The sequence below is a fragment of the Maylandia zebra genome, linkage group LG16, assembly GCF_041146795.1.
Source record: "Maylandia zebra isolate NMK-2024a linkage group LG16, Mzebra_GT3a, whole genome shotgun sequence".
Classification (NCBI taxonomy): Eukaryota; Metazoa; Chordata; class Actinopteri; order Cichliformes; family Cichlidae; genus Maylandia; species Maylandia zebra.
In genome coordinates this window covers 30,496,533-30,521,694 of record NC_135182.1, presented here as the reverse complement: position 1 = coordinate 30,521,694, position 25,162 = coordinate 30,496,533, and the positions used below count along the sequence as shown (strand labels likewise).

At 40.2% G+C, this 25,162-nt stretch overlaps 1 protein-coding gene across 5 annotated transcripts in view; it reads right to left on the bottom strand.

Moving 5' to 3' along the window:
* The window catches only part of LOC101477391 (nck-associated protein 5), a 102,640-nt gene that overhangs the window by 37,147 nt on the left and 40,331 nt on the right, over nt 1-25,162 (bottom strand). For all 5 annotated transcript variants that reach the window (XM_004559097.3, XM_004559098.3, XM_004559100.3 and 2 more), the window contains exons 6-7: nt 19,430-19,468; nt 17,718-17,837 (exon numbers count right to left, since the gene is read on the bottom strand). In XM_004559097.3, coding sequence (XP_004559154.2) covers nt 17,718-17,837; nt 19,430-19,468 — 159 coding nt within the window. The remainder of the gene's footprint in view (nt 1-17,717; nt 17,838-19,429; nt 19,469-25,162) is intronic.

The following is a 25,162-nucleotide window of genomic DNA, read 5'->3' as shown; positions in this document are numbered from 1 at the left end:
ATCTGGAAACTAATTACAGTCAGTATGTCGAGGGGTATCTGAGATTTGACACAAGTTATGCAGTTTAACAAAACCCTCAATCAGAGCGGCGCTCGGCTTCAAGTCAAGGGCAAACTCGAGGGCTGTGGAAATGGGTTTTCCACTTCATGTTTTCAGATGGTTTTCCCACTCTGGAAAAAAAATCTGACAAAGAAGAAGGCAACTTCCTTTTGACCACGACAGAACCGACGCTGCAAACAAATACTTGCCATGTTAAAAAGTTCATAAAAGAGGACAGAACTTCAGAAGTTCTCTGGATATGTCTTTATAGAGTCTCAGAAAATCCATTATTTTAGTTTTGTTTTCTTGAAGCACATTTTCTTATAAATAATTTTTCTAAACGATTGATGGTGAAAAGACTGAGCTGTTAACATTTGGAGTTTTTGTCCTAATGACTGAAACAACTTATCCAATGTGTTTAATAAATACACTAGACCACCATCAGTGTATGGGTTATGCCACAGCTGCCCTCAATTAACAGTATTGTAATCACCAAAACCATTAATGTTTCTGTAACGGTTAATCCACCAGTATGTGAACGCTTTTTAATCCTAATGATATTTTTAATGCCAAAATATAATTATTGTTGTTATGCATGAATTTTCAAATTTAATGTTTTCCCCCCAAAAAAGCAGATTATTATTTTTTTTATTAAGAAATTACAGTAATTAGCTTGAATTCCTGAACAGAAAAATTTGCCTTAGTGATTGAAAGCTATGCTTTATTTAATTCTGACTGAGAAGTCCAGTGTGCCGCCTCAAATTTGGGTATAAAATTGTGATTTCGGTTTATTATTTGCTCCATAAATAATAATATAAGCTTTCGTTTTAAATAACTTTTTGATAGAAAAGTAAATTATTTGTATTTCCTTGTTTTTACGACAGGCGGTCTAATAAAGATGTTAAGCACTGTTGATGTAAAAATTAAAGAATTCTTGAAAGTCATAAAAAGTTGATATAAAATAAAGGAAATAAAGTCCTGAGGCTCTGTGAGGTACACTTTTGTAGACTGTAGGGACAGAAATAGACGTTGCCCTGATTCATAAAACTGCTCTGTTGGCAGTCTGCAAGTTACCTTCATCACAGCAGCACATCAAAAACACCAAATGCATCAAACGTGTTTAGAAAATTTTCTAAATAAAAAGATTTTCACCAAAGTTTTAAGAGGAAAGCTTAAGAGAGCATTTGTGTAAAAGCTAAAAGGAAAAGTGAGGCGATAACTAAATAAGCTACATGTATGTAAATGAAAGAGCTGAAATCACTTCGGTTTTGTGTAACTGCTGAACCGCGCTCTTGTCTTGCTGCAGGAGATCAGACTTTCTACAGCGTTCATTTAGATGAAACATGATTCTTCTTTTCTTCTTAGGGAGCGCTCATGCAGGAAGTGACACGCTCTGCGCTCGCCGCAGGGTTCGGATCGCTGTTCCTGCGAGCAAGCGCTTGCATGTTTTCTCTACTTCTTTCTCAGCTTTAATAGATCTGTAGAGCCACTGGGAGGAATAAACAACAAATCCAAGTTGTTTCCACACACAGTGCTGGCCTACAAGAATCTGCCTGACTGTTACAGCACACCTGATGTCTCTCCTCAGATGAAAACATGGTTCCAAGGAGATGTTCTTCCATCCCATCACATCCATACTGTCAGTTTGACTGGTGATAGCTTCACAGGTGAGAGACTAAAGTGAAACTCTAGCACAAACTCAAACAGCTAAACATTAACCAACCAACCCTGAACCTTAATTTGAGAGGTGTGAAAACCAAATGAAAAGCTAAATCTCCACATTAAGCAACATTAAAAGAAATTAGTACATGAGCTCTTAATCCTTTATTCTTATAAATAAAAAAATATATATAATACATGGTCTAAATATCTGTGCATATAAGAAATACTTTTGTGTTTACACTCTTAACTTGTCACACTGGTGAGATCCAGGAGCTCAGTAGCAGGTAACTGAGCCCCGTTTGCTCTTTTGGTCCATTTTCTTCTGACGAGACATTCAAGAAGTGGTGAATATGTCAGAATCTTTGGTGAAACTGCAGGTGAAGAGTTTAAAAAGAATAAGGTTTGAAAAGTTCTGGTTAATGTTATCATTTCACCCTTCTGTTTACTCAGTCACCATCTACAAACTGTCACTGTAGGTCTCTGTTAACTCGTACACAAAACACTCCGGCCACTCTCTCTCTCTGCAGAAGAGATACCTGCAGCGCGCCCATTACACTCACTCCACACATTTAAGTGGACTCATCCTGCAGATTTAGATTAATATAAAATATGAATCTACTAATAAATTATGAAGTATTATTTTTATAAATTAAGGTACTTAGTCAAATCTATTTACTTTCCTCAGACCCTGTTCCCTCATATGGGGACACTACATTAAGTGCTTTATAAAATCATATATAAATAAAATAATAATAGTGGGTGTACATAGGAGTGATTTTTTTTCTTGTGGAGCAGTAAAACTCTGATCTACTGGCCTGGGGAGGAGGGCTGTGTGGGAAAATGTTGGACACTGAATAGCCTTCACTGCGTGGTGCAGTGGAAATAACCATCAGAATAACTATGAGTGGTAGCAATGTAATATAAGCCTGCATTATGAACGCTGGATTAATACTAAAGAGTGGTGGTGCTTCTCCCATTGAACAGGCTGTTGTTTTTTTTCTAACTTTAAAGTGCAGTCCTAAATACACTCTGCAGGACTGGAAACCATCTACATGGGGGGTATTTTAAAGTTATAATCACTGTGTAAAGACAGGGCTCACAGACTTGTGTGGGAGGCCTCTTGTGTGACTTGTGTGCATGAATAAATCATCGAATCGCTGCTTCCATCCAGCCTCTCAGTCAGAATAATACAGTGTGTTCAGTGTCAGCTGGTTGGTCTGCAGCTTATGGAGGATTCTCCACAGAGCATATTCTATTACACCAATGCTTTTATCCCAGGCACCTCACAGCACTGCCACTCCGTGCACTTTCATGTTAGGTTTACTAATGGAAATCCTTAAGATCTCGGTGCAGCAGATCATACATGAACACCAATGATCACATCAAACAAGAAAGGATCAGCCTGGGAGACGCAGCTTACAAACTCATCATGTAGCTAATTACTGCTCTGACTTTAAAGAGCTAGTCAGCTTTCTTTGTTAATGTAAATGAATGCCACTACTTTTTAAAAATTCTTCTTCTGTCTTTCAGTCTGAAACTTTTAGATCTGAAGGTCTAAATCTTTAAAAAGGTTCTTAAAAGGTTTCTTTTTTAAAACCAAAGCTCAGTTCTTGTTTAAAACAGCAGGATATTGAAGTTTTCAACTGTTTAAAGAACTAAATATTGGATTTGGCCTGGAGACTACTTTCAGCTGGGCGTTTAATACATAATTGGTGTAAAATTATTCAAAAAGAAACTACACGTGAGGCGAAAAACAATGAAGCCAATAGGGCTTTGGAGTTGACGTCACGCTGCAATGCATTGTGGGAGCGCAGCACCATTTTAGCAGGCCACGAATCAAAACAAACACTATGTGTTGGAAGGAAGATTGCTACGAATCAAACTTAAAAGCAGCTCAAAAGAAAAGGATGTTATAGAGACAGATTGCGTCCGGATGCAAAGAGACTTTACTTGCAAAAAATAGCGTGCATTGGAAATGTTGACCCGTATGAAATACGGCAGTGGAGTAGAAACCCTGAAGACCAACCGCTATTGATTTAGCCTGATATATTCTCGTACCTTGTCTGTGGAGTCAGCACATACACGGCGAAACAATTTCGCAATTATAAATGTTTGGAGGCACACATCCAATTCACCAAGGATGGATACAAGATTTAGCTATTTTTAAGCCTCCACATTGTGAATTTGCCGTCATTCAAACAAAGGTAAGTCAGCTTGAGTACCGTAGGTAAAATGCGTTTGATTTTCCCCCGAACATTCAGATTAGTGCTAGCATAAATTCAATCATGAGGGGGAAATTACAGTGAGAACATATGGAGGCTCTGTTAGATGGATAACATAGTGAGTTCAGTGCACTGATGTGACATTGTCCTGAAGGATTAAGTCATTCTCTATGGTTAAAGAAATTGCACTAATTAATTCATATTTATTATAAATAATCCTAATTATACACCTTGCTTCCTTGTTTATGTCCCGTGTAACTCAAAATACATTCTATTTTAGTTTTAAACATTGGTTAATGCCCTGCAGAATCTCCTTTTCATATTAAGTGATTCATAATTGTCACTTAAAGTCGAACTTTATGCTTTCTCCCTGTTGAAAGTGATTACATCCTTGCCTTACATACTTTAGGTTCATTTTTTGCGGGCGGGTTTCTGAAAAAGAAAAAGAGGCAGATTTAGAATATAACATGCAGCGTTCTATAGATGGATACATAAAAAGATTAAAAATTACATGTATGTGCTAAATTTCTATACACTTTATTTGTTACATTTATGATAAATGGATTTGAAAGTAGATAAAACACATTTGTGTCGGCCTTGGGTCATTAGAGTTTTTGTCTTTAAATTAACTTTGTCTGTGTGGTTTTCAGGTACTGCACTCTCAAAGACTGAATGAACCAGCATTGCAGCCATGGGTCATTGTGAGCATCACAGGGAAGGTTGAAGACGTCCACTGCACCTACTGTATATGGCCAGAAACTGCAGTTCTTCTAATGACCACTTGAGGGTCCAGTAGGGAATCAGTCCACATAGAGTCCCATGTTAAAATATTCAACTTTACAGCAGAAACAAGCATGTTTACAGCCTCGGGCATCTTTGCAGTAACAAAAATCTGACATAAAAGAATAATAAATGTTAGAGCTACAAGAAAACCTGATAAAAATAAGAAGATACTGACAAATCCGGTGATCTGGTGACTTCTTTAGTTTTGCCCTAAAAGCAAACACGTGTTCGTCTTTATTCTTTAAACATTGAGTGGTACTGTTAGCAGACCAATACCAGTATATATCTTAGGATCTATACTGGTTTGCACTGGGAGCAGCAGTTCCAGGAATTATTCTGGGGCCAGAATCAGGCAGGAGGAGAAGAGGGAAACCACAAAAGAAGTTCATGGATGTAGTGAAGGAGAACATGCAGAGGGGTGCTGTGACAGAGGAGGCGATAGGAGATAGAGGCCAATGATCCACTGTGGCGACCTCTAAATAAATGCACCATATAAGCCCACCCACTCACTCTGCATGGGGATAAAAGTTTGTATAATTTAGCTGTCTGCTTGACTTCCCCTCAGATTGTTTTTGTTGTTAGAGCCTTTTGGAGCGTTCGTCCATCTTGTATATACAGTCTATGTAAATGATTCTTTAACAACAGTTAAGAAGTGTGGTTGTTTCTGTTGTTCAAAAGTGAGAGTTGGCACTCATGTCTAAGTGTTATATCTCAGCCATAGGTTTAACTTGAAGAAGATACACCTGATTGTCACTTCTGGCTCAAAAAACCCAAAAGTAAAGTGACTGTGGCTACATCTATCTTTTATTTACAGTCTGTGGGTTTTCCAACAGCAGGAGAGTGTACTTGAATGCGAATGAACATCAGGTTATCCAGAGGAATTTGTGGATACACACAATACAGCAGGATCAATGTATTGGTGGTTTTCCATTGGACTGGATATGTGGTTCCTAATTCTTCCATTTCCCCTTCCTTGTTTTACATTTGCTGTCTATTTAAAACCTAAAGTGTGAAAATCATGACATGCCCGAGGCACTGAAGTGGTAATTTGCAATTAAGCCATTTTCACTGCTGCTGAACCAGCCCGCTGATCAGCAGACCATTCAGACACAAGGACAATGTACTTAAGCTTCCATGGACTCTTAAGTTCACTTTCAATTTCACAGTCTCATCAGAATTCGTCCATGCATCTCTCAAAGCTGCCCAAAGCAAGGTTACACTCATTCAGCCGCTCCTCAGACCAGCTTTCTGCGCTCGGGTCTCTTAAAAACAGCTTCCATCCTCTCTGATCGAGCCTCATTCAAACCACTGTCTCATCCACCTCCTCATCTACAAGGCTTCCAATTGTTAATACTTCTCCCTCATTCATAGCTCGCTGTTTTTTGTTTGTTGTCTCACCTTCAGGTCTTCACTGCTGCTGAGTTTTGCCTGCTGGGCTCAAAAGATGCAGCTCATTTTAGTGTCAGCAGGAGTGAAACGACAGAAAAAAAACAAGGCAAACTGACTGTACTGTAGGTAGTGAAGTGTATGGAGGACCAAAGCTGTCGAAATAAAACTGTGAAATAAAACAATAATGAAATGGCCTGGTAAATAAATGGTAATGAACAAATATGATATCAAGTGCACCGCAGATATCAAAATAACCTTTATTTAAAATGTAAAAATTATATTTCTGCTTTAAATTGATTCTGTATTTGTTAACTTTTGTATTTGTTGCTGTAGTGAAGTCGGAGCTCAGCCTGAAGGTTGAATCTGGTGATTTACTGGTTCATCTGTGCTCCTACCGGTGAGTGTATAAATAACATGGACTCTGCATTTTCATGTCTCAATATAAGTTGATATTTCTTTCAAGCGAAGCGAAGTGCTAAGTTATCAGCTAATGCAGGCATACGTGATTAGAAAGCTGCACCCACAAAGTGTACAGGTCCATAGCACAGACTTGGATAACTGCTAATCTGTGCAAAGTAACAGATTAATAGCAGGTTAGATTGTTTGTCATAGAATTGCATTAGAAAGTGCTCTTAAAAGCTCCGGCATCACAAACACCTTGGAGAGGTCCAGATCAAAGATTCAGATTTAAACTTAGTAGACAGCTAGATGCTAAAACTGTTTGGTGTAGCAGACAGTAGACATGAGTATTTCTGCTGTAAACTTGAGTGTTTTAACACAGAGATGCCTAAGTGCCTTAAACTGGAATTCTTTTCAATGGCCACCATGGGGTGCCTCTTCTGGTTGCAAAAACACTTCAGGTTCTCTGTGCTGACCTGTGGAAACAGTTTCCTGATGGCTTCATGGGCTCAGTCACACAATTCAGGTCGTACTTCTCTCTTTTCTGATAATGTTCTGTCCTGCTTCCTGGTCTTCCACGAAAACAGAAGTCTCTTTTCTTATTTCTTCTTATTATTAATATTTATATACATTTATTAGTTTCAGTTTTCCATATAGGTGTGCTGCCGCACTTTAATATTTAATATCGTTAATATTTATGTTAAAAAAAATGCTGATTAAAGAAAGTTAACACTGATTTACATGACTGCAAATTTCCAGTTCAGCTTTCTGAGCTTTGTTAGAAGCAGAAAATCTGTGCTTGTGAACCGTATGCAAAAGAGGTTACTGAGAAAAGCTGTTGTTTGTGTTGTAGATCGCACCTGTCTTGTAAATCTACATGCATTTTCCAGCACTTCAAAAATAAATTGGACTTTGTTATATGACTTCACAGAACTGCAAAATCAAATACTGTTTGAAGCCCTTCAAAGGGTCAAATAAATTTGACTTTATTATGTATTTGCCTTTATCTGTCACTGCAGCTCTACCAGGAAGTTGATCTGAGGAAAGAAACACCTGCCACTGTTTAAACAACCTCGCATCACCGTCTCTCTCGAGTATCGCTCGGCGGCTGAAGTGTAATAACACGGAGACAGACGACCCTGTGACAGAGCAGTGAGACTTTTAACGGTGATGGCTCTCTGGCACAGAGTCAACTGTAGGCAAGGATGCTGTTGTAAATAGTCCAACTGTTTAATAAAAAACAGCCAGAGGTGTCATGGCCAGATCCTAGAAGAAAAGAAGGCACTGGCAGCGTGTACCCGCATGTCATAGTGGTCCTTAAGCATACTATAGGGCTACTATAGGGACTACTGCACATGTGTGAGATTAACCAGCTGAACATCAACTAAAATGGAAAATTATTTTAAAAATTACAGTGTGTAAAATTTAGATCTCAGTAAATTGCAGATTTTTTGACTGGATCTGGAGCTTCTCTCTGTTTGTGTAAAGTGAATTGGTGTAATCAACTGTTTAACTCAGCTGTCAATGCCGGGTGAGAAGTGTGCACCTTTATTTACTCTGGAAGAGGTTGTAAAGGAGTGAGACGTGGCCAAAGAGTCAGAGAAGAACGTTTCTGTTGGTAAGTGCTGCTATATTTGCAGCTGTTAGCTTCTGTTAGCTGCTCTTAGTGAAATTGTCTAAAGTGAATATAACTTTGCTGGGCTCTGACACTTAGTAATAACCTCTTATACAATGTGAGAATATAATGAAACTGTTTGATTTTTAGGACTCTTGAACCTAACATTAGCCGAAATAATGTACCAGCTGCAGCTGTTGTTTAAGGCTCTTTTCAGCTGTCTGGGGATGGGAGGGTCGTGGCCAGTTTCTAGCCACGCACGTAAAATGCGATTAGCTGTGATGGTGATTTCCTTCCCACCCAGTTTATGAGAATGCTGGTCAACATGACTACACACTAATCTGTGTATATTTATGAGTACTACATAAAATTAAATAACCTAAAAAAAATTACTGACTGCACTTTTTAAAGGGAAATTTTGACTACAGAACCCAGGTTGTGTGTTTATTTCACTGAGGTTGGGCACGCACAGGAGGAAGTTACCGATGCGAAACACTCAAACAACAGTAAACGAGCCTACAAATGGCCACATAGGACTCAAACTCCAGTTGCCTGGGTGAAAGTCCAGCAAACACTTTGTATCAAACACTGCAGAAACAAGTAATGAAATAAAAGCCTAAAGTAATCAACCACTAAGACTGGGTGATTAATCAAGTCTTAAAATCAGTCATGATTTTTGGTAATGAGCGATTATCAAAATAAGATAATTTTCACTATAAAGCTCGTGTTTTTTTCTTTTCATGCAGATAAAGTTACAAAGTTAAAGCACTCCCCTTCACCTGTACAGTGGTGTTTTGCCACCCACTCCTGTTTCAACTTTGTGACTGACGTGTTTGTTGGCTGTGGGACTTCACGTGGTTATGTCAAGACATACCACAGTGGATGCCGTGGGCTGGCAGGGATTCAATTTGGCCCAGTGAGACGACCTTTATGTTGGAAAACACTTGATAATCTGGATCTGCCGCTATAAGTATTGTGGTGGGGCGTGGTCTGCGGTGCCGCTGCAGGGGAGGCGGACGCACCTGAGTGTTGTAGTTGTTGGCAAGTGTAATAAAAGTGTGTTTCTGAATGAATAATAATAATTGGATTAAATGAGATGAGAGTTGTTGACTGAAATATAAATTCTGGTTGTTTTCGCCTCTCACTCTCCCTTGTGCTCTTTCTAAGACTCTAAATCTCTTGAGACCTCATCAGCAGCATAAAAAATCCCCAAAAGAGCCTGAATAACCTCATTGTTCCTTTTCAGACTTTTTTCCATCTTGCTTCTGGTAGCTTGCTGAGTTTATACAATTGGTCATCTCTTAGTTTAAGCAGCCACACCAATGAGCTTTTGAAGGATCTCTCAGGACTTCTTTATCCCTCAATAAGGATCCCGAAAGTCCCACCTGATAGTTCCTGCAGTAGAAATCATCTCTACAGGGGTGATCATCTTAAAAATAAATGTATGAACAAGGACAATATAAATCAGAGCAGGTACCTGTGAACATGGAAATGTTTTTCTTATTTATGCATCTCCTTCTTTGTTCTCCTTTGGCTCTAGTGGTCCTGCAGTAAAAGGCACAGCAGACTAACAGCTAGAGAAAAAAACGATTTGTTTTGTCTCTCGCTTGTTATCTCCTGAGCTGTGAGCGGCGTTGCTGTTACCTCACTCGGAGTCAGTCAACCTGACGGGGAACAGGTGTGCTGTCGTAGTGATTACGGAACCTAACAAGCACAACTCGCAGTCAAAAACAAATTTTCCATTTCAATAATTCATACATAATTACCCCTGTGTTACCCGACAAATTGATACACAGCCAGAGTTTCATGTCTCCAATATCAGAGCCCTCCACATTACCTTCTCCACATCGCTGATTGTCCCTCCGCTATGGGGACAATGAAATGACACATTTCATTTTTTTCAAGGGCTCTCTGCAGCTGGATCAGAGTGCAGGGGCTAATGGGTTTTGGCCTCTTTGCTCCCACTTTGTGGAAGTACGAAGGCCGTGATCTTTTGTTGCTGTAATCACACCGGTCCTCTGCTGCCCGAGCTCATCACCACACCAGGTGATGACAAAGAAAGACGGGACCCAAAATAATAATGAACATGAAATATTTGTGTCTGATGCCACCGACTGTGCACCACAGAGATGGTTAGGAACTATGAGGGTGTTTAAAATCATTCCCACTAGCTTATATATCAAATATAAGTATGTCAGTAGACTAATTTTGGGTAAATGTCACCCTTATGGCACTGCAAGAACTAAATGAAAGTGTCACTTCTACAGAAAAGCGTCACTGCAGAGAAAAACTGAGTTGGAGAGCATTTTGGGTTTCAAAACTTTAACCCACATAATCAGTGCTGTAGAAGATCAAATCACAGATGGCAGCCACTGCAAAGCTGCACTTTCTGGACACGTTTTCATTCTTGTAGCAGAAGAAGGATGGACACAAACTAAACTGCCTGTGAACAGTTCGTGCATGATTTGAGTAGAGAGGTCTTATTTAGTATAGATTTTAGGTGTTTAGGTGTTTTAAGGTGTACAAGTGCAGACGTGCCACCTGTTCAGCTCCTCCTGGTAAAAAAATCTAATCGGTCAGTTTTTTTTACTCTTTTTCATGCTGCTGTAACACAAGAATTTTCACCCATGGAGTCAATAAAGTATCTATCTTTCTAAATGAGACATCTCCAAACCATCTAAACCTTTATCCTCATTATTATTGAGTCATCCTACTTGAGGGCTCTTTCATTCCTGTAGCGACACCTTGGTTCATGTTACCGGCAATAAGTCAGTCAGTAAGTCTTTTGTCTCGTCTCTAGCTTTCTGCAGCTGGTGTAGTTTCTCTTGAATTCAGCCAGTGACAACCTCCAGCTCACACCGGATGAGCAGGATGAGCTTGGGCACCTCCACGTGGCGCAGAAAAGGGACAATCCCCGAAACTGGGCATAAGCTGAAGGAGTGGGACGTGAGTGGAGTCAAAGAATGTCAGATGGATTGATACCAGGCTATGGTGGTGAAGAGGGCGAGGATGGAGGTAAAGCTGTCAATTAACAGGTTAATCTTTGACCCCATCCTGACCTATGGCCCTGAGCTGTGGGAGACAGAAACAGGTGGATGTTGCCACAGAGTAGAGCTGCTACTCCATTAGTCAGTTGAGATAGAAAGAGCACTAGGACTCTGAGCACCTCCCAGGTGAGGTGTTTTGGGGTTTTCCACCAAGAGAGCCTGGGGCAGAGCAACAACACAAGGAAGAGGTTATGTCTCTGAGCTGGTTTGGTTTCTCGTCATAGAGCTGGAGAAGGTGAGTGGGGAAAAGCTTGGATGAGCAGTAGAAAATGGTTGGAAAGCATCTACTCTGTATCTGTCTTTATGATTTTAAGTAAGCATTTTCTTTACCACGACTGAGATGCAAACTCTCCACCTTCAGTGAATTCTTCAGTAAGTCAGAAGTACAAAAAAAAGTTTGTTGCTTAGCTGCACAGTGGGAGGTCTCATCAGTAACTTTTCTCCAGATGACGACAGACACAAAGTTTGAATCAATCATTTAAAATGCAAGTCTTGTTCTCAAAACTTTTGTTTGTGACTTTACTGGAGATAAATATAACAACTGCGGTTAATATTCAAGCTTCGGGCGGTGTGAGATAATTATCTTACACTACTAATGTAGCCTCCTGGATTACTGGGAATGCTGCATTAGTGAATCAAAGGCTTGGCATTTGGCACATAAAAGGTTTTTTTTGTCATGCTGCCAGCAATGTTGGGTTATTAATATTCTGAACTTTTTTCTGCCACAAAAAAAAAAAAAAAAAAAATCATCCAAAGCACAAAAGTTTGGGATTCAACATCCACACTGACAAACAGATGACAGTAAAGTTTATTTTCTGGACCGAGAATGATCTAATAAGTATTTAGCTGAGTGATTAATGTGAGGAAAGAGAGTTTAATCAGTGGAAATTCGGCTGAAAATGTTTGGCGGAGGATGGAGAGACAGACTGCAGGTCAAACAGTCGATCCTCTGATAAGAGAAGCTCGAGAAACAAACTCAACTCAATAAACTTCACACGCAAACACAAAACGAGCAGCCAAATTAACAAGAAGTCGGGTTTAATGAGAGGAAAAAGTCTGTAGGTACAGTACTTCTTTCCAGCACAAGCAGCTGAGCATCTCTGCAGAGATGCAGATGCTTCTTCTGCCAGTCTGACCTTTAACGAAAAGGTTAAAGATGAAGGACGGCGTGTCCAACTCTGCTGAGCTCGCAGCTTGCTTAACAGCCTGGAGTGGGAATTGTTGGACCTTCCTGTAAAATTTCCTTGAAGGAAATTGAAGAAATATGTTTTTGCTAATTACCAGTTCAGTCTGTGACAGCAGACTGGTCCCCTGACCCCAATGTTTGTCAGAGGGGAGGAATTATGCTGCGATCTCTGATAATCCAAAAAGACCTTTTGAAACTTCCTCCCTGCTTTCTGCGTAACGACTACAGCATGAGGCTCAGAAACTCACGTCATTAGGATTCAAGGAGTTTTGCTCTGGCTTAAATTCCTCCGCAAGTCTGTTCAAGACCAATCCAAAGCACTATTTCCTTTAACCTCAACATCGACCAGGTCACCAGCGACCTCTCTGAGGGTACAGTTAGGATTTGCTTTAGCCAAATAAAGTCTCACACAAAGTTTGTGAAGTTTGGATGTTCTAAGTATAGAAGGCTTTTATAACCCTGACCCTTACTGGGTCACTGAGTTTGGTTTGTAACTTGCTTTAATCGGTTGTGTTTGTTTTTTGCTCTAATTTTGTTCTTCTGTCTGGCTTCAGTAACCAAAAGACTTTCCTAGTATGTTTAATATAACATACTGTGAAATGTGCAAATTTCCTGTAAATGTTTGATCTAATTTCACATAATGATGCAGAATAATTTTGAGACTTGGAGGAGAAAATGAAAGAAGTTCGTCTCTCACGTCCGGGCACGATATGTATGATTTCCAGAGACCTGGCAGTTTAAGGCTTCTTGGGCTGGAATCTGCTCGTTTTTCCAGGTGTTAAAGTTTTAATACCCCTCAGCAGCTGCATGGTATAGTAGTTATATTAGTTACTGCAGATTGAGGGTCCAAATACCAGTCAGGGCATGCCTCTGGTCAGGGTCTCAGGACAGACCCCTAATGCTGCTCAGCCTGAGAGTATGACTGAGAGACACAACTAACAGAAAAGCACACAGCTGGGTTTGTTTCCCCCTCAGGCCGTTTGCTGTTCATCATCTCCACTCTCTCCCCCCACTTTCCTGTCTCCTGTCGCTATTAGATATAAAAAGAAAGACTTTATTTATCCCAAAAGTGGGAAAATTAACTGCTTTCCAGCAGCCAAAACATCAAAAACAAGTTAGCTTAATGAAATAAATACAAGATCACCACAGCAGGTAGCTCCACATGTATGATTTGGCAGATTTGTACAACAGACACCCTTTCTGACATAACACCGTAGGGGATTTGTGTCTCCTGCTGGTATTGAACCAGCAACGTTTACAGTATGGAGCCAGTAAATTAATAAGAAATACAATGAATACAGATGTTGTGCAAATGTTTAAGACAGTGTTGAGCTGCATGTGCAGTAAGAGGTCAGCATGGTCAGGATCCATTAATTATCCACATCCATTCACCACACCCACGCTCGTTAGGATGAGCCCCCCGTCAGCTGATGGAGGAATCCAAACAATTTGCAATGAAGCCATTATTCTGAATAAAATGCATCTGAATTATATAAAATCCAAGTTTTGTTCATTCAAAAAACGAATCATTAAAGAAAATGTGATTGGTATGTAATAAGATTACTTAAAATCAGAATTTTGGGTGCAAATATTTTTCTTGCTGGTAGAAATCAGATTTAAAGTCTGGAAAACGAAAAAATTCATGTCCATGTGCACATTTTTCCACAGGAATGAGTTTTGTGCGCACAGGAAAAGCGGTATCAGTTTAAATAATAATAAAGGGTTGTTTAAAAAGAATTTATAAAGTGCTTTGAAAAGCAGGTGAAAGTAGAAAGCTTACAGGCTAGATGAAAATGAAAAGGCTGAATAAAATAAAGTTAAAAAGAAAGAAAAACATGAAGATGCAAAATAGAAATGAAATAATTCAGATGAAGGAAAATGGCTAGATACAAAATCTATAAAAGACATGTGGTGGCATCACACAAAATCAAAGGGATCTTGCTCAAAAAATGAAGTATATTAAGTAGTCTTACTTTTATCTTTGAAGGAAGTGCGTGTTTTGTGGATTGACTGAAAGCGTCAATCCACAAAACACAACAAATATTTTATCAAATCTGCAAACAAATTACACATTTTTGAGAGTTTTCTGTTCAATGAATGCTAAATCAAAACTGAAAGAAGTGAAGGAATACCCCAAAAAGCTGAGAACGGCATCGCTGCAGCCTTCTAGAATTAATCAAAGTGTGTGGTGTAGTAGCCCGCTGCACAGTGATTTGCAGAGCAGGTATTCAGCAGTACAGCACACTTGTCATGTGTTTGTAGTTGGCTTCAATGAGCACGAGCGTTCCTGCTGGTACAGTGACAGCGAGAGATCCTCAGCGCACGCTAATAACGCGTTTCTATCAGCAGAGCTAAAACCTGTTTGAATTCAGGGCTCAAATAAAGGGTAACAAACCGTGCTCTGCCATCTCTGCATTCAGCAGTCAGTTCGAAATACAAACAGAAGCACCTGTCCATCAAAAAAAAAGTCAATTATTTATGGGAGAATCATCAGCTGACCTCAGAACAGCAGAGAAACGTCATGAATCTGTTATTTTTGGTTTCTTTCCACTGCAACACATCTCTGCTGTGCAGACCAGCTGAACTCGTCTAGCAGAACATGTGCTATCGTTGGCTGTTCAGTTTCTCAACACTCAAATTGCCATTAAATCAGAGTTTAGGAGATTTTAATTAGTTAGAGATTTTATTCATGCTGAGTGATTAAATCTAACTTGATATAACTGTTTGGAAAGTGTGACACAGCCGACCGTGACTTTGATCAGTTGCAGATGAGTCAGCCCATCAGAGAACAGCACTCAGACTCATTATTACTTGGCACTGAGAAGAGTAGACATGTGGCTCCTGTCAGCATGATTACTCTCATCTAATAAAAAACACAGACACCTGTGCAGCCGACACAGCTGCATGAAAAGTAAAATTAAACTACACAGGGGACCATCGCTTCCATGACGTGCCCTCAGCGTCATGACTGACCCTAATGCTAGATTCGATAAGCCACAGACCCGAGCCCAGAATACTGCAACAGCTGCACACCTGCAAGCCACTCTGCAACCCTCCTCCACACCAGCTAATCCATTTCTTACCTTCGGGGAGATTTAACTCTGCTCTGCAGTTAATATGTATGGAAACGTGGTTTTTGCACAATTTAAGCTAACATAAGCTAGCATGAATCCCAAGAAGGAAACTTTTCCTGTAATTTTAATTTTTATTCTCATAAAATCCTGATTTAGAAAAATATTTTCTTTTGCAACATAAACTTTTAAACTTTTTATTCATATCAGCTTCAAACTTTATTACAGCAACTCTCTGAACTTCAAACTAGGAAAACAAATGATTGGATATTTGAAACTGAATTATTAACAGGTCTGTGCAGAGTGAACTTAAACACGGCATTAATACCTTTATTTTATTTTTGTTTAATTTTATATCTGTAACACATAAATCTATAATTATGTACATTGCATTATGAGCTTTTTTGAACTTTTAAAGTCATGCTAAAAACATGTAGGCTATGATCTCCACTGCAGTTAGAAAGCAAAATATTTTTGACTCGGCTGTTCTGAATTGAGGTTGATGACTTCGATAATGAGAATTACTCTGGATCGCACAAATGTATCATTTTTTTAAACCTTTGATGCTTTTCAATCAAAATAAACATCACAAAAATGAAAAAGATAATATTTTGATTTTTTTCAGATGAAGAAACTTTATTATTGCTGTCATGTTAGCTGACATGTTGCCTCCAATTTCATCAGTGTTTGTCTCGGCATAGTCTTGCCTTTTGTCTTATTCTGTCTCAACCAAAGCTTCTTTCCAAAGATTTTTGCTGGTGCAATAACTAGGCTTCCTACAAAGCTTTGTTTCATGTTTCAGACAGCATGAAACTAACAGCTGACAACATTCTGGGCCTGTATCTGTAAATGCTTTTGTTTGGAAGATATAACAGCAACAAATGAGACATTAAAAGGTCTTAAAAGTCTTAAAATAGTTTTTAAGATTATTTAATGTTTCTGATGCTGAGATAATACCAAAGATGAGTACCAAAAGCTGATAAATGACTTCATTCTAGTCTGTTTTAATTAAGATTGGATTTCTCAACCCTGACTTACGCCAAACCATATGATTTAAAACCTTCTGGACAAACAGTCTCTGTTAGCTGAATCACCTCAATTATTAATAAGAAACTGACAAAATAACAAGCCTGAGCTTGGCTGTTACTGGCATCTGTGATTGATAATGTGACTTCTAACCCGCTTTCATGTCCAGATTATTTGAAACTGTTATTAGCAAAATGTTCACATTAGTGTCGCCCACCCAACTGTCCCGATGCAGGTGGCACTTTTAATTGGCCGGGTGAGGCAGGGGTTGTTAGTCAAAAGGCTTCCTGTCAGGGTTAACTCTTTCATTTATTACCAAACTATTGAACTTTACTGTGCTGCTATAACTTCAGTTTTGTTTTTTTGATACAGAATTCAATTTTGGGATTGCTGTGATCCTCGTGTTCCCCGCCTTATCTAGGCTAATGTATTAGCTTAAATCGCTGGTTAATGCCTCCAGGTGACAAAAAGTAATATTAGAATTCAGTTGGAGTAAAATTAGAGACTACCTAAAGAAAGTAAGACCAATAGTTGCCCTTTAACCCCTCTGTGTTCATGTGTTGCTGGCTTATTGTGTTAATTTTTAAAAGCTGTGCAGAAGATGAAAACCTGCTGATAAAAGCTAACTGCTAAAAGCTAACAAGCTAAAACAGTCATGCTATGATTCTCTTTGGGTCTATCACTGCAAGACCTTAAGATTTTAGTCATTTTCGACATGAAAGAAGTTTATGTGCATCTTTGAAGTTATACAGTACAGCTGGCGATGGAGGTCAACAAACTGAGCAATCAACTGTCATCACAGCTAACTGAAAAAATGGAAAAAAAAAAAAAAGCTAAGGTTTTAACCTCAGGAGTTTTCCAATTAGAAAAACATGCTCGCCTATGTCTCCCATTTCTGCACCACTACTTTCCTGCCACAGCTGTGTGAGAGGTCTGCCTCACTATTAGGCTAAAGTCTGGCATAATTAGCATAAAAGAAGAGAAGGGTAAGGGCCGGTAATCCTTGTTTGAGGACGTACAGTGCACTCGAGCATGAAGCCGTGACAAAAACGACACTAATTAGGACAGAAAGAAGGATATAAATCCAGCTGTAAACCCGCTGTACCTCTCTGTGAGTTCATTTGAACACATCCAGGGCGGGTTTCTCTGTCTTTGTGGTCCTCGCTGAAAGTTAGTAACCTTTAGAAGTGGAGCGCTGCTCATGTAAAATTCAAACAGCCTTGGAGCATGCTAGCTCTGTCAGTTTGTGTTTGTATCCGCGGCGCCGTGAGCTCCTACCTGGGAGACGGGAGTCGTGGACATTTTGACACGTTGTTGAAACAGCACGCTCAGTATGCGGTTTTGTTGCTCCAAGTCAAACACACGGGTCCGCAGCTTCACACACTCCTCTTTGAGGTCCTGGAAACAAATACAAAATGGACAGATGACGGCGACTGACGGTGGCACTTCAGAGACATACACGTAAATCAGATGCTAATTTAGCAGCCACAGGGAACGACGGTGTATTCAACTAAAGATGCACATGATGGTGCTCGAAAACATGAGCAACCTGGAAAGGAGGACCTACAGAGGTGTGAATTAAGAGGGGGGCTAAGGTGGCGAAACCCCCATGATACCACATGAAGTATACTTATAAACTATAGTCAATTTCTCACAGCCGCTGTGACCATTCTTCACATAAACTTACAGCAAAACTCTTCATATGTTACTTAAATATCAGACTTTCTGTGTATAGCATTGTTGGTCATGACAGGGTACTTCTGCCAGGGTTGTTTACAGGATTTCGCCACAGAGTGGGTCCAGGAACGAGACCAGGGAAAGAGAAAATGAGAATATTTGATGATAAATGGTAAATGGTAAATGGCCTGTATTTGTATAGCGCTTTACTAGTCCCTAAGGACCCCAAAGCGCTTTACATATCCAGTCATAATAAACAGAGCATACAGCGTGCAGCCTGCCTGAGAATACCCTGGGCGTGGCTGCGTCTCTTTCTGACTCCACTGCGGGTGCTCAATCGAATCGTGTCCACTCAAGACAGTATTTCAGTGCCGCAGAGACCCAGAAACAGAGCTCAGGTTGTCATTGCTTAAAATAGTGCTGGTTCTGTTTTTTAAGGAGCCTGTGTAGAGCTGCACAGAGCAGGAATGGAGTACATTTTCAAAAAAGACTGCTTCTGAAATGGTCCTGGTGTAATTTACCGTATTTTTTGGACCACAAGGCTCACCGGTTTATAAGGTGCACTGTCAATGAACGGGTCTGTTTTCATACATAAGGCGCATTAAGCGAAACAAAACAGTCAGATAAGTCAAACTTTACTCAACTCATTCTTCTTGCTTCCTCCAATTCCGTATCATTCATTCTTTAATGTTGAATTCTCTCACAGATGCTCTATTCCCGTGTCGTTGCAGTATATTAATGACTAACCTCGTATTATTGATGGATTATCTCAGTTGTTCTCCTGACTGAACTTTTATCGAGTAGAAAAAAGTTAGCGTTCATCCTACAGCTTCACTGTGTTTATGTTATGCAAACATAAACACATAGCTGTGTCGCTAGCGATCACAGAGCACATAATTATATACCAGTTAGCCTAACTTCAGTAACACTACAAACGTCACTTCTGTTTAGTTTTCTCTCTTCATTTATGTTGGAAGTGATAGCAGAGCTGTACGTTTGAATTTTTCCAGAAATCTCTCAGTCAGAACATGGTATATCATGATTAGGTGGAAACTAGCGAGCTAACTTCCTGCTAACTTCTAACTCTAATAAATTTTGTTTTCATGGATGCCTGGATGTACAACTTAATTGTTACACCTGGTAAAGCAGTCACACTGATCATTTTATTAAAGATGAAAGAATTTAGATCGTTTTTAACTCTCAGTGATGCTGCAGTGTTTGTTTGACTTTGGGACCTGAAGCGGAGTTTGGTCTCGGATTACTCCGTGAGGCTCCTGACTACGGTAGCCGTAATGCTCCGACAATGTACAAACCTTTTGCGTGAGAAGAGCCTGGACCACCTGATTAGCCACCTGAAAGAGACGAGAAGGAACAATGTGTTTAAAAAAGTTTGGTCATTATTTTAAGAGTTGAACTTTGTGACTTTGAGATGCAAAGAGATTGTAAAACGACCGAGAATAAAGTTCAAAAATGAGGATTTAGAGGCGTGGACGGTGCCGTGAGGACAAACTGACATGGCGTTGCATCAGAGTCGGGCTCGTTGAAACCACACAGCTGTTGCCCGCGGTTACTGCATGTCTGACCACAGAAAATATACACATGGTTAATGTTGATGTCCTAACTTTTTCATTCTGTATTCTGTGTGAATTTCAGCAGGAAGAAGAAAAAGTTCAGCTCAGTTGTATGGATTGATTTTTTAAAAAAGAAGAAGAAGACTAATCTGAAACGCTTTCTTTCCTGCTTATTTTGATTTCTGAAGTGGAGGCATACAATATATCTTGGCACTGGAATAATAAGTATGTTTTGATTCTTTTGTATGTGGGCCACAAAATTATTTCCCTCCACCTCTTTCATCTTTCTATCAAAACGCCTTGCCTCAGCTCATTCAGATGATGACAGGAAACCATCTCAATGCCCCCCCCCCCCCCCCCCCCCCCAAAAAAAAAAGAAAAAAAATCATCTGCATAATGAGACTGAAAAGCAGCAGAAGCGGTGGCGGTAGCAGCGAAATTAATCCCACAGCAGAAACTCTGAAATATCTGACCTCAGCCAGATTCTCATGGGCAGCAATCTCCATGGTACCAAGCCCATTAGCAAAGGCTGCTAAAAAACTAAAGTGGCACTGTCGTGGTGGCTGGAGAGAGATGCAGGAAAAGATGGAGAGACTTTCAAAGTGCTGTCAGAGGGAAGGAGTGCAGTTAGACAGCCTCGTGTTAGAGGTGAGAGTCCGTGCTCCTGAACGCCGAGACTCACTTCTTCATATCGCCAGGAGCTCTGCTGTCTGTCTACTTCAATTAAAGATCTGGGCATCCCTCTGTAGACTCCACCAGTGCTCATAATAAACAAAGTGTGTTTGTGCGTCTCCTGCTGTAGCTACAATCACAAGACTGTCGGAGTCCTGAGAAGTAGACAGCACTGTGTGGACATTTTAGTTTTTTGTTTGTTTGGTTTTTTTGGGGGGGGGGTAATTCATCTTACACTCCAAGAAATAATCCTCTCTACATTCATTTACCTTTTGGATGGTTGGAATTGGAAAGGTTGTTGATGTGAAAACAACATGTAAATTACCACAGTGAGCTGCATCCAGAGTATATACAGGGCATCCACAGCATTAGGACAAACTCAGGCCTCGGTCACACACACCTGTTCAGAAAAATGGTATCCCCTGATTGGTTGGAGAGTGGTTGCTGGGCATTGCTAGGTGAAATTGGTTGCAAACAGGTACGTGGTGCTGCGAGAAAAACTTCCTTGGAATTTCTTTGATCACTAGCAGGTTGCTGGGTTTAGCTGCAACAGTTTGGCTGGAAGATTGGCTAGGACCTTTCTCTCCCACAGTCAACACAATACCCGTCATAATCACAAACAGAGAGCAACAGAATTATCATAAATCCAGTAACTCCAAAAATATTAATAACCTCCGGCCTCTTCAAAAATATCAACATCCATCCAACTCTATTGTCAAAAATCCACCAGTCTCAATCAGTATGGCACTTTTAAATGTACGCTCTCTGTCGAACAAGTCTTTTATTATTAATGATTTAATTTTAGATAATAAACTTGACTGTTTATTTTTAACTGAAACATGGCTGGGTTCGGATGCACCAGTTGTTCTCACTGAGGCCTCCCCACCAAATTTTAATTTCTCTTTTTCTATTAGAAGTGGTAAGAGAGGTGGTGGGACTGCATCTTTAGCCAACAACACACTCACCACCAAACAAATTTTATTTGATCATTTTACCACTTTTGAATTCCATGCTATTGTTTTCAGCAGCCCTCCAGTTTTATCTGTCACAGTTTATAGACCACCTAAAGACAGCGCTGCTTTTATCAAGGAATTCTCAGAATTTTTAGCAAACATACATTCAAAATATAACATGATAATTTTAACCGGTGATTTTAACCTGCACATAGATAATCCTTCTGACCCTGCAACAAAAGAATTCTTAAACATTCTTCACTGTTTGGATTTTACCCAGCACGTCACGCAGCCGACTCACAACAGAGGACACACTCTGGACCTGGTCATCACCCATGGGCTGTCCACCAGCGTGTCCTCTGTTGTTGACTTGGCTGTCTCTGACCACTACTGTGTGTTTTTTAACATCACCGGTTTTATTCAGCGGGAGACCTCGGTGCGAACTGTGAGGAGGCGCTATCTAACCTCTGAAGTGGCTGCAAATTTTACCAGGGTTTTAGACGAATGCCCCCCTGTGATTTTACCTGCATCCTGCGATTTGATTTTTAGTTATTTCAACAGCAAACTGAAGAAAAGCCTTGACTCCGTTGCTCCACTCACCACCAAAAAGATTAACGTAAAACATGCATCACCCTGGAGAAACGAAGAAGTCAAAAAACTCAAAAGAAATTGCAGGGCAGCAGAAAGGAGATGGAGGAAAAATAAAAATACTATCAACCATCAAATATTTTGCGAGCAACTTAAAGTGTACAATAATACATTAAGGAAGTCAAGAAATTCATACTTCGCCAAAATAATCAGTATTAACAAAAATAATCCCAAGGTCCTCTTTTCCACCATAGATCATTTATTTAACCCTGATTTTAACAGCTCCCAAAGAACCCCCACAGACTCGCTCTGTGAGCAGTTTGCAGACCACTTCAGGGGAAAGATCAGCGCCATCAGATCTGATATTTTATCTAATCGTGATATGATTTTAAATACATCTGAGGGCTCGATTGTACCTGAGGAGACACTGGACAGCTTTGTCCTGGTTAATGCTGAGAACTTTCAGAAGGTTTTCTCCACAGTGAGACCCACCACATGTCTTTTAGATCCAATTCCTTCTTCACTCCTTAAAACACTTTATGGATTTTTTGAGGCTGAGCTTTTGTGCATGATGAATTGCTCTCTTCAGTTGGGTGTCTTCCCTGCTGCCTTTAAAACGGCGGTGGTGAGGCCCCTTCTGAAGAAGAGCAATTTGGATTGTAATGATTTTAATAACTACAGACCTGTATCCAACTTACCATTTTTAAGTAAAGTCTTAGAAAAACTTGTTTTTACTCAGATTACTGATTTTCTCAATGATAGACAGATCCTGGAAATATTCCAGTCTGGATTTAGGGTGAACCACAGCACAGAGACGGCTCTCCTAAAGGTTTTAAATGATCTTAGATGTAACTGGGACTCCCAAAAGCTCTCAGTCCTGGTGCTACTGGATCTAAGCGCAGCCTTTGATACAGTAGACCACGCTATTCTTTTAAACAGACTGAAACACATGGTGGGCCTCTCTGGTGCTGTACACAGCTGGTTCACTTCCTATCTCTCTGACAGAACTTTTATGGTGAGTATGGATACATGCTCCTCTAAGATCCATAAAATGACATGTGGTGTGCCTCAAGGGTCGGTTCTAGGCCCTGTACTTTTTAATTTGTATATGCTCCCTCTCGGCGGTGTCATCAGGAGGCATGGAGTGAACTTCCACAGTTACGCTGATGACACGCAGCTGTACATCTCCGTGTCTCCTGATGACACCAGACAAATGGATGCCCTCTTTAACTGTATCTTGGATATAAGATCTTGGATGGCAGAAAACTTTTTACAACTTAACCAGGACAAAACTGAAGTTTTAATTGTCGGTCCTGAGGCTCAGAGAGAGAAACTCTTGTCTAAATTAGAGGCATTTTCACTATGTCCTTCGCTACAAGTGAAAAACCTGGGTGTTATTTTTGACTCTGAGCTTGGTTTTATCCCACATATTAAACATGTAACCAAAATTGGATTTTATCATCTAAAAAATATAGCCAGAGTCCGCCCTATTCTCTCTCGGGCCAACACGGAGATGCTGATGCATGCTTTTATTACCAGTCGCATTGATTACTGTAATGCCCTGCTCTCTGGTCTTCCTAAGAAGAATATTTCAACTTTACAACTCTTGCAAAACTCGGCAGCTCGTGTGCTGACGAAGACCAGAGGGCGGGCCCACATTACACCGGTTTTAGAATCGCTGCACTGGCTCCCCGTGTGTTTCAGGATCGATTTTAAAGTTCTTTTATTGGTTTTTAAATGTCTTAATGGTCTTGGGCCTTCTTATCTCTCAGATCTGCTTTTACCATACGAACCCTCGCGGACCCTGAGGTCCTCTGGTACTGGCCTTTTGATTGTCCCTAAAGTCAGGACACATACTCACGGAGAGGCAGCGTTTCAGTGGTATGGTCCTCGTCTGTGGAACAGCCTGCCGGAGGAGCTCAGGGCCGCAGAGAACGTATATGTTTTTAAGAACAGGCTCAAGACCCACCTTTTTAATTTAGCTTTTACTTAGCGTTTATTTATTTTATGCTTATTTATTCTATCCTGTTATTCTCTTATTAATTTAGGATTTACCTAATATTTGTTTGATTTTATTCTTATTCGTTTTTTAATCTTCTTATTCTATTTATATTTATATTGTATCCTGTTCTTATTTATTTTATCATCTTACCCTATATATATTGTATTGCGTCATATCTCCAGTGTTTCCTCGGAGGGCGCTCTCTGCACCGGGGCTGTTATTGACCGTGGCTGCTGGGTCTCTCGGGTCCTCTCAGCCTGGCTGGGGGGCTCCTTTGCCTCCCTCCTGCTGTGTGCCCAGCCTGGAGGCTGCGGTCTGTGACCGGCTCCCGGTGCAGACGGCTCCCTGTTATAGTGTTTCCTCACTTGGCTCATGCGAGCCCAGCCCAATTTTTACTCTTTAAGTGTGCGCGTGTGTGTATGTGTGTGTGGGTGGGGGGATATATGTGTATTGAGAGTGTGGGGAGTGAGTTGGAGGGTGGGGTGGGCTGCTTTTAACTATGTAAAGCACTTTGTGCTACATTTTCTCTGTATGAAAAGTGCTTTATAAATAAAGATTGATTGATTGATTGATTGAAGATGCTGACTTGTCTGCAAACACTGGATAGTCAGGCAGTGCTTGCAGATAAGCTGATTAACCTGCAGGTGACGCAGGGCAATCACAAGGAGGTTTTTCTTAACTTGCTTTCCACTAAGGGAGGCCCCTTTAAAGTTTACATATATCTAACTGAGTCCGAGATTGATGTCTTGGGTTTTTTGCAGTTTCTCTGAGCGTTACATTGTTCCGACCTTGGTGATAAATTAGTTGGGACGTTCAGTCCTAGGAAGACTGGCAGCTGTCCTGATGTTTTCCACTCATGAACAATCCTTCTCACTGGAGAATGATGGACTTCAAATTGTTTGGAAAGAACCTTATAACCCTTTGCAGAACTGATTGGGCATCACTGCTGATGTCTGTCGTCCTCAGCATTCTGCTACCATACACCTACTTCTGCATTTTGGCTTGATTACTGTTCAATAAATGACTCTGTGTCATATGTCTTGTGCTTTTGTTCATCTCAGGTTGTTTTTATTTCATTTTTAGACCTGATAAGAATTACAGATGAGTTTCATTATGTCTTTTATGACTTTGTCTGTCTATGGACAGTCCAGTACAGTCTATGGATGCAGCCTGCTTATCAAGCTAGCCAGCATTAGATCTCGTAACTAAACGTGTAACGGTGTAAACTTCTGTTTTTTATGTGCAGTCTTTTTAGGGTTT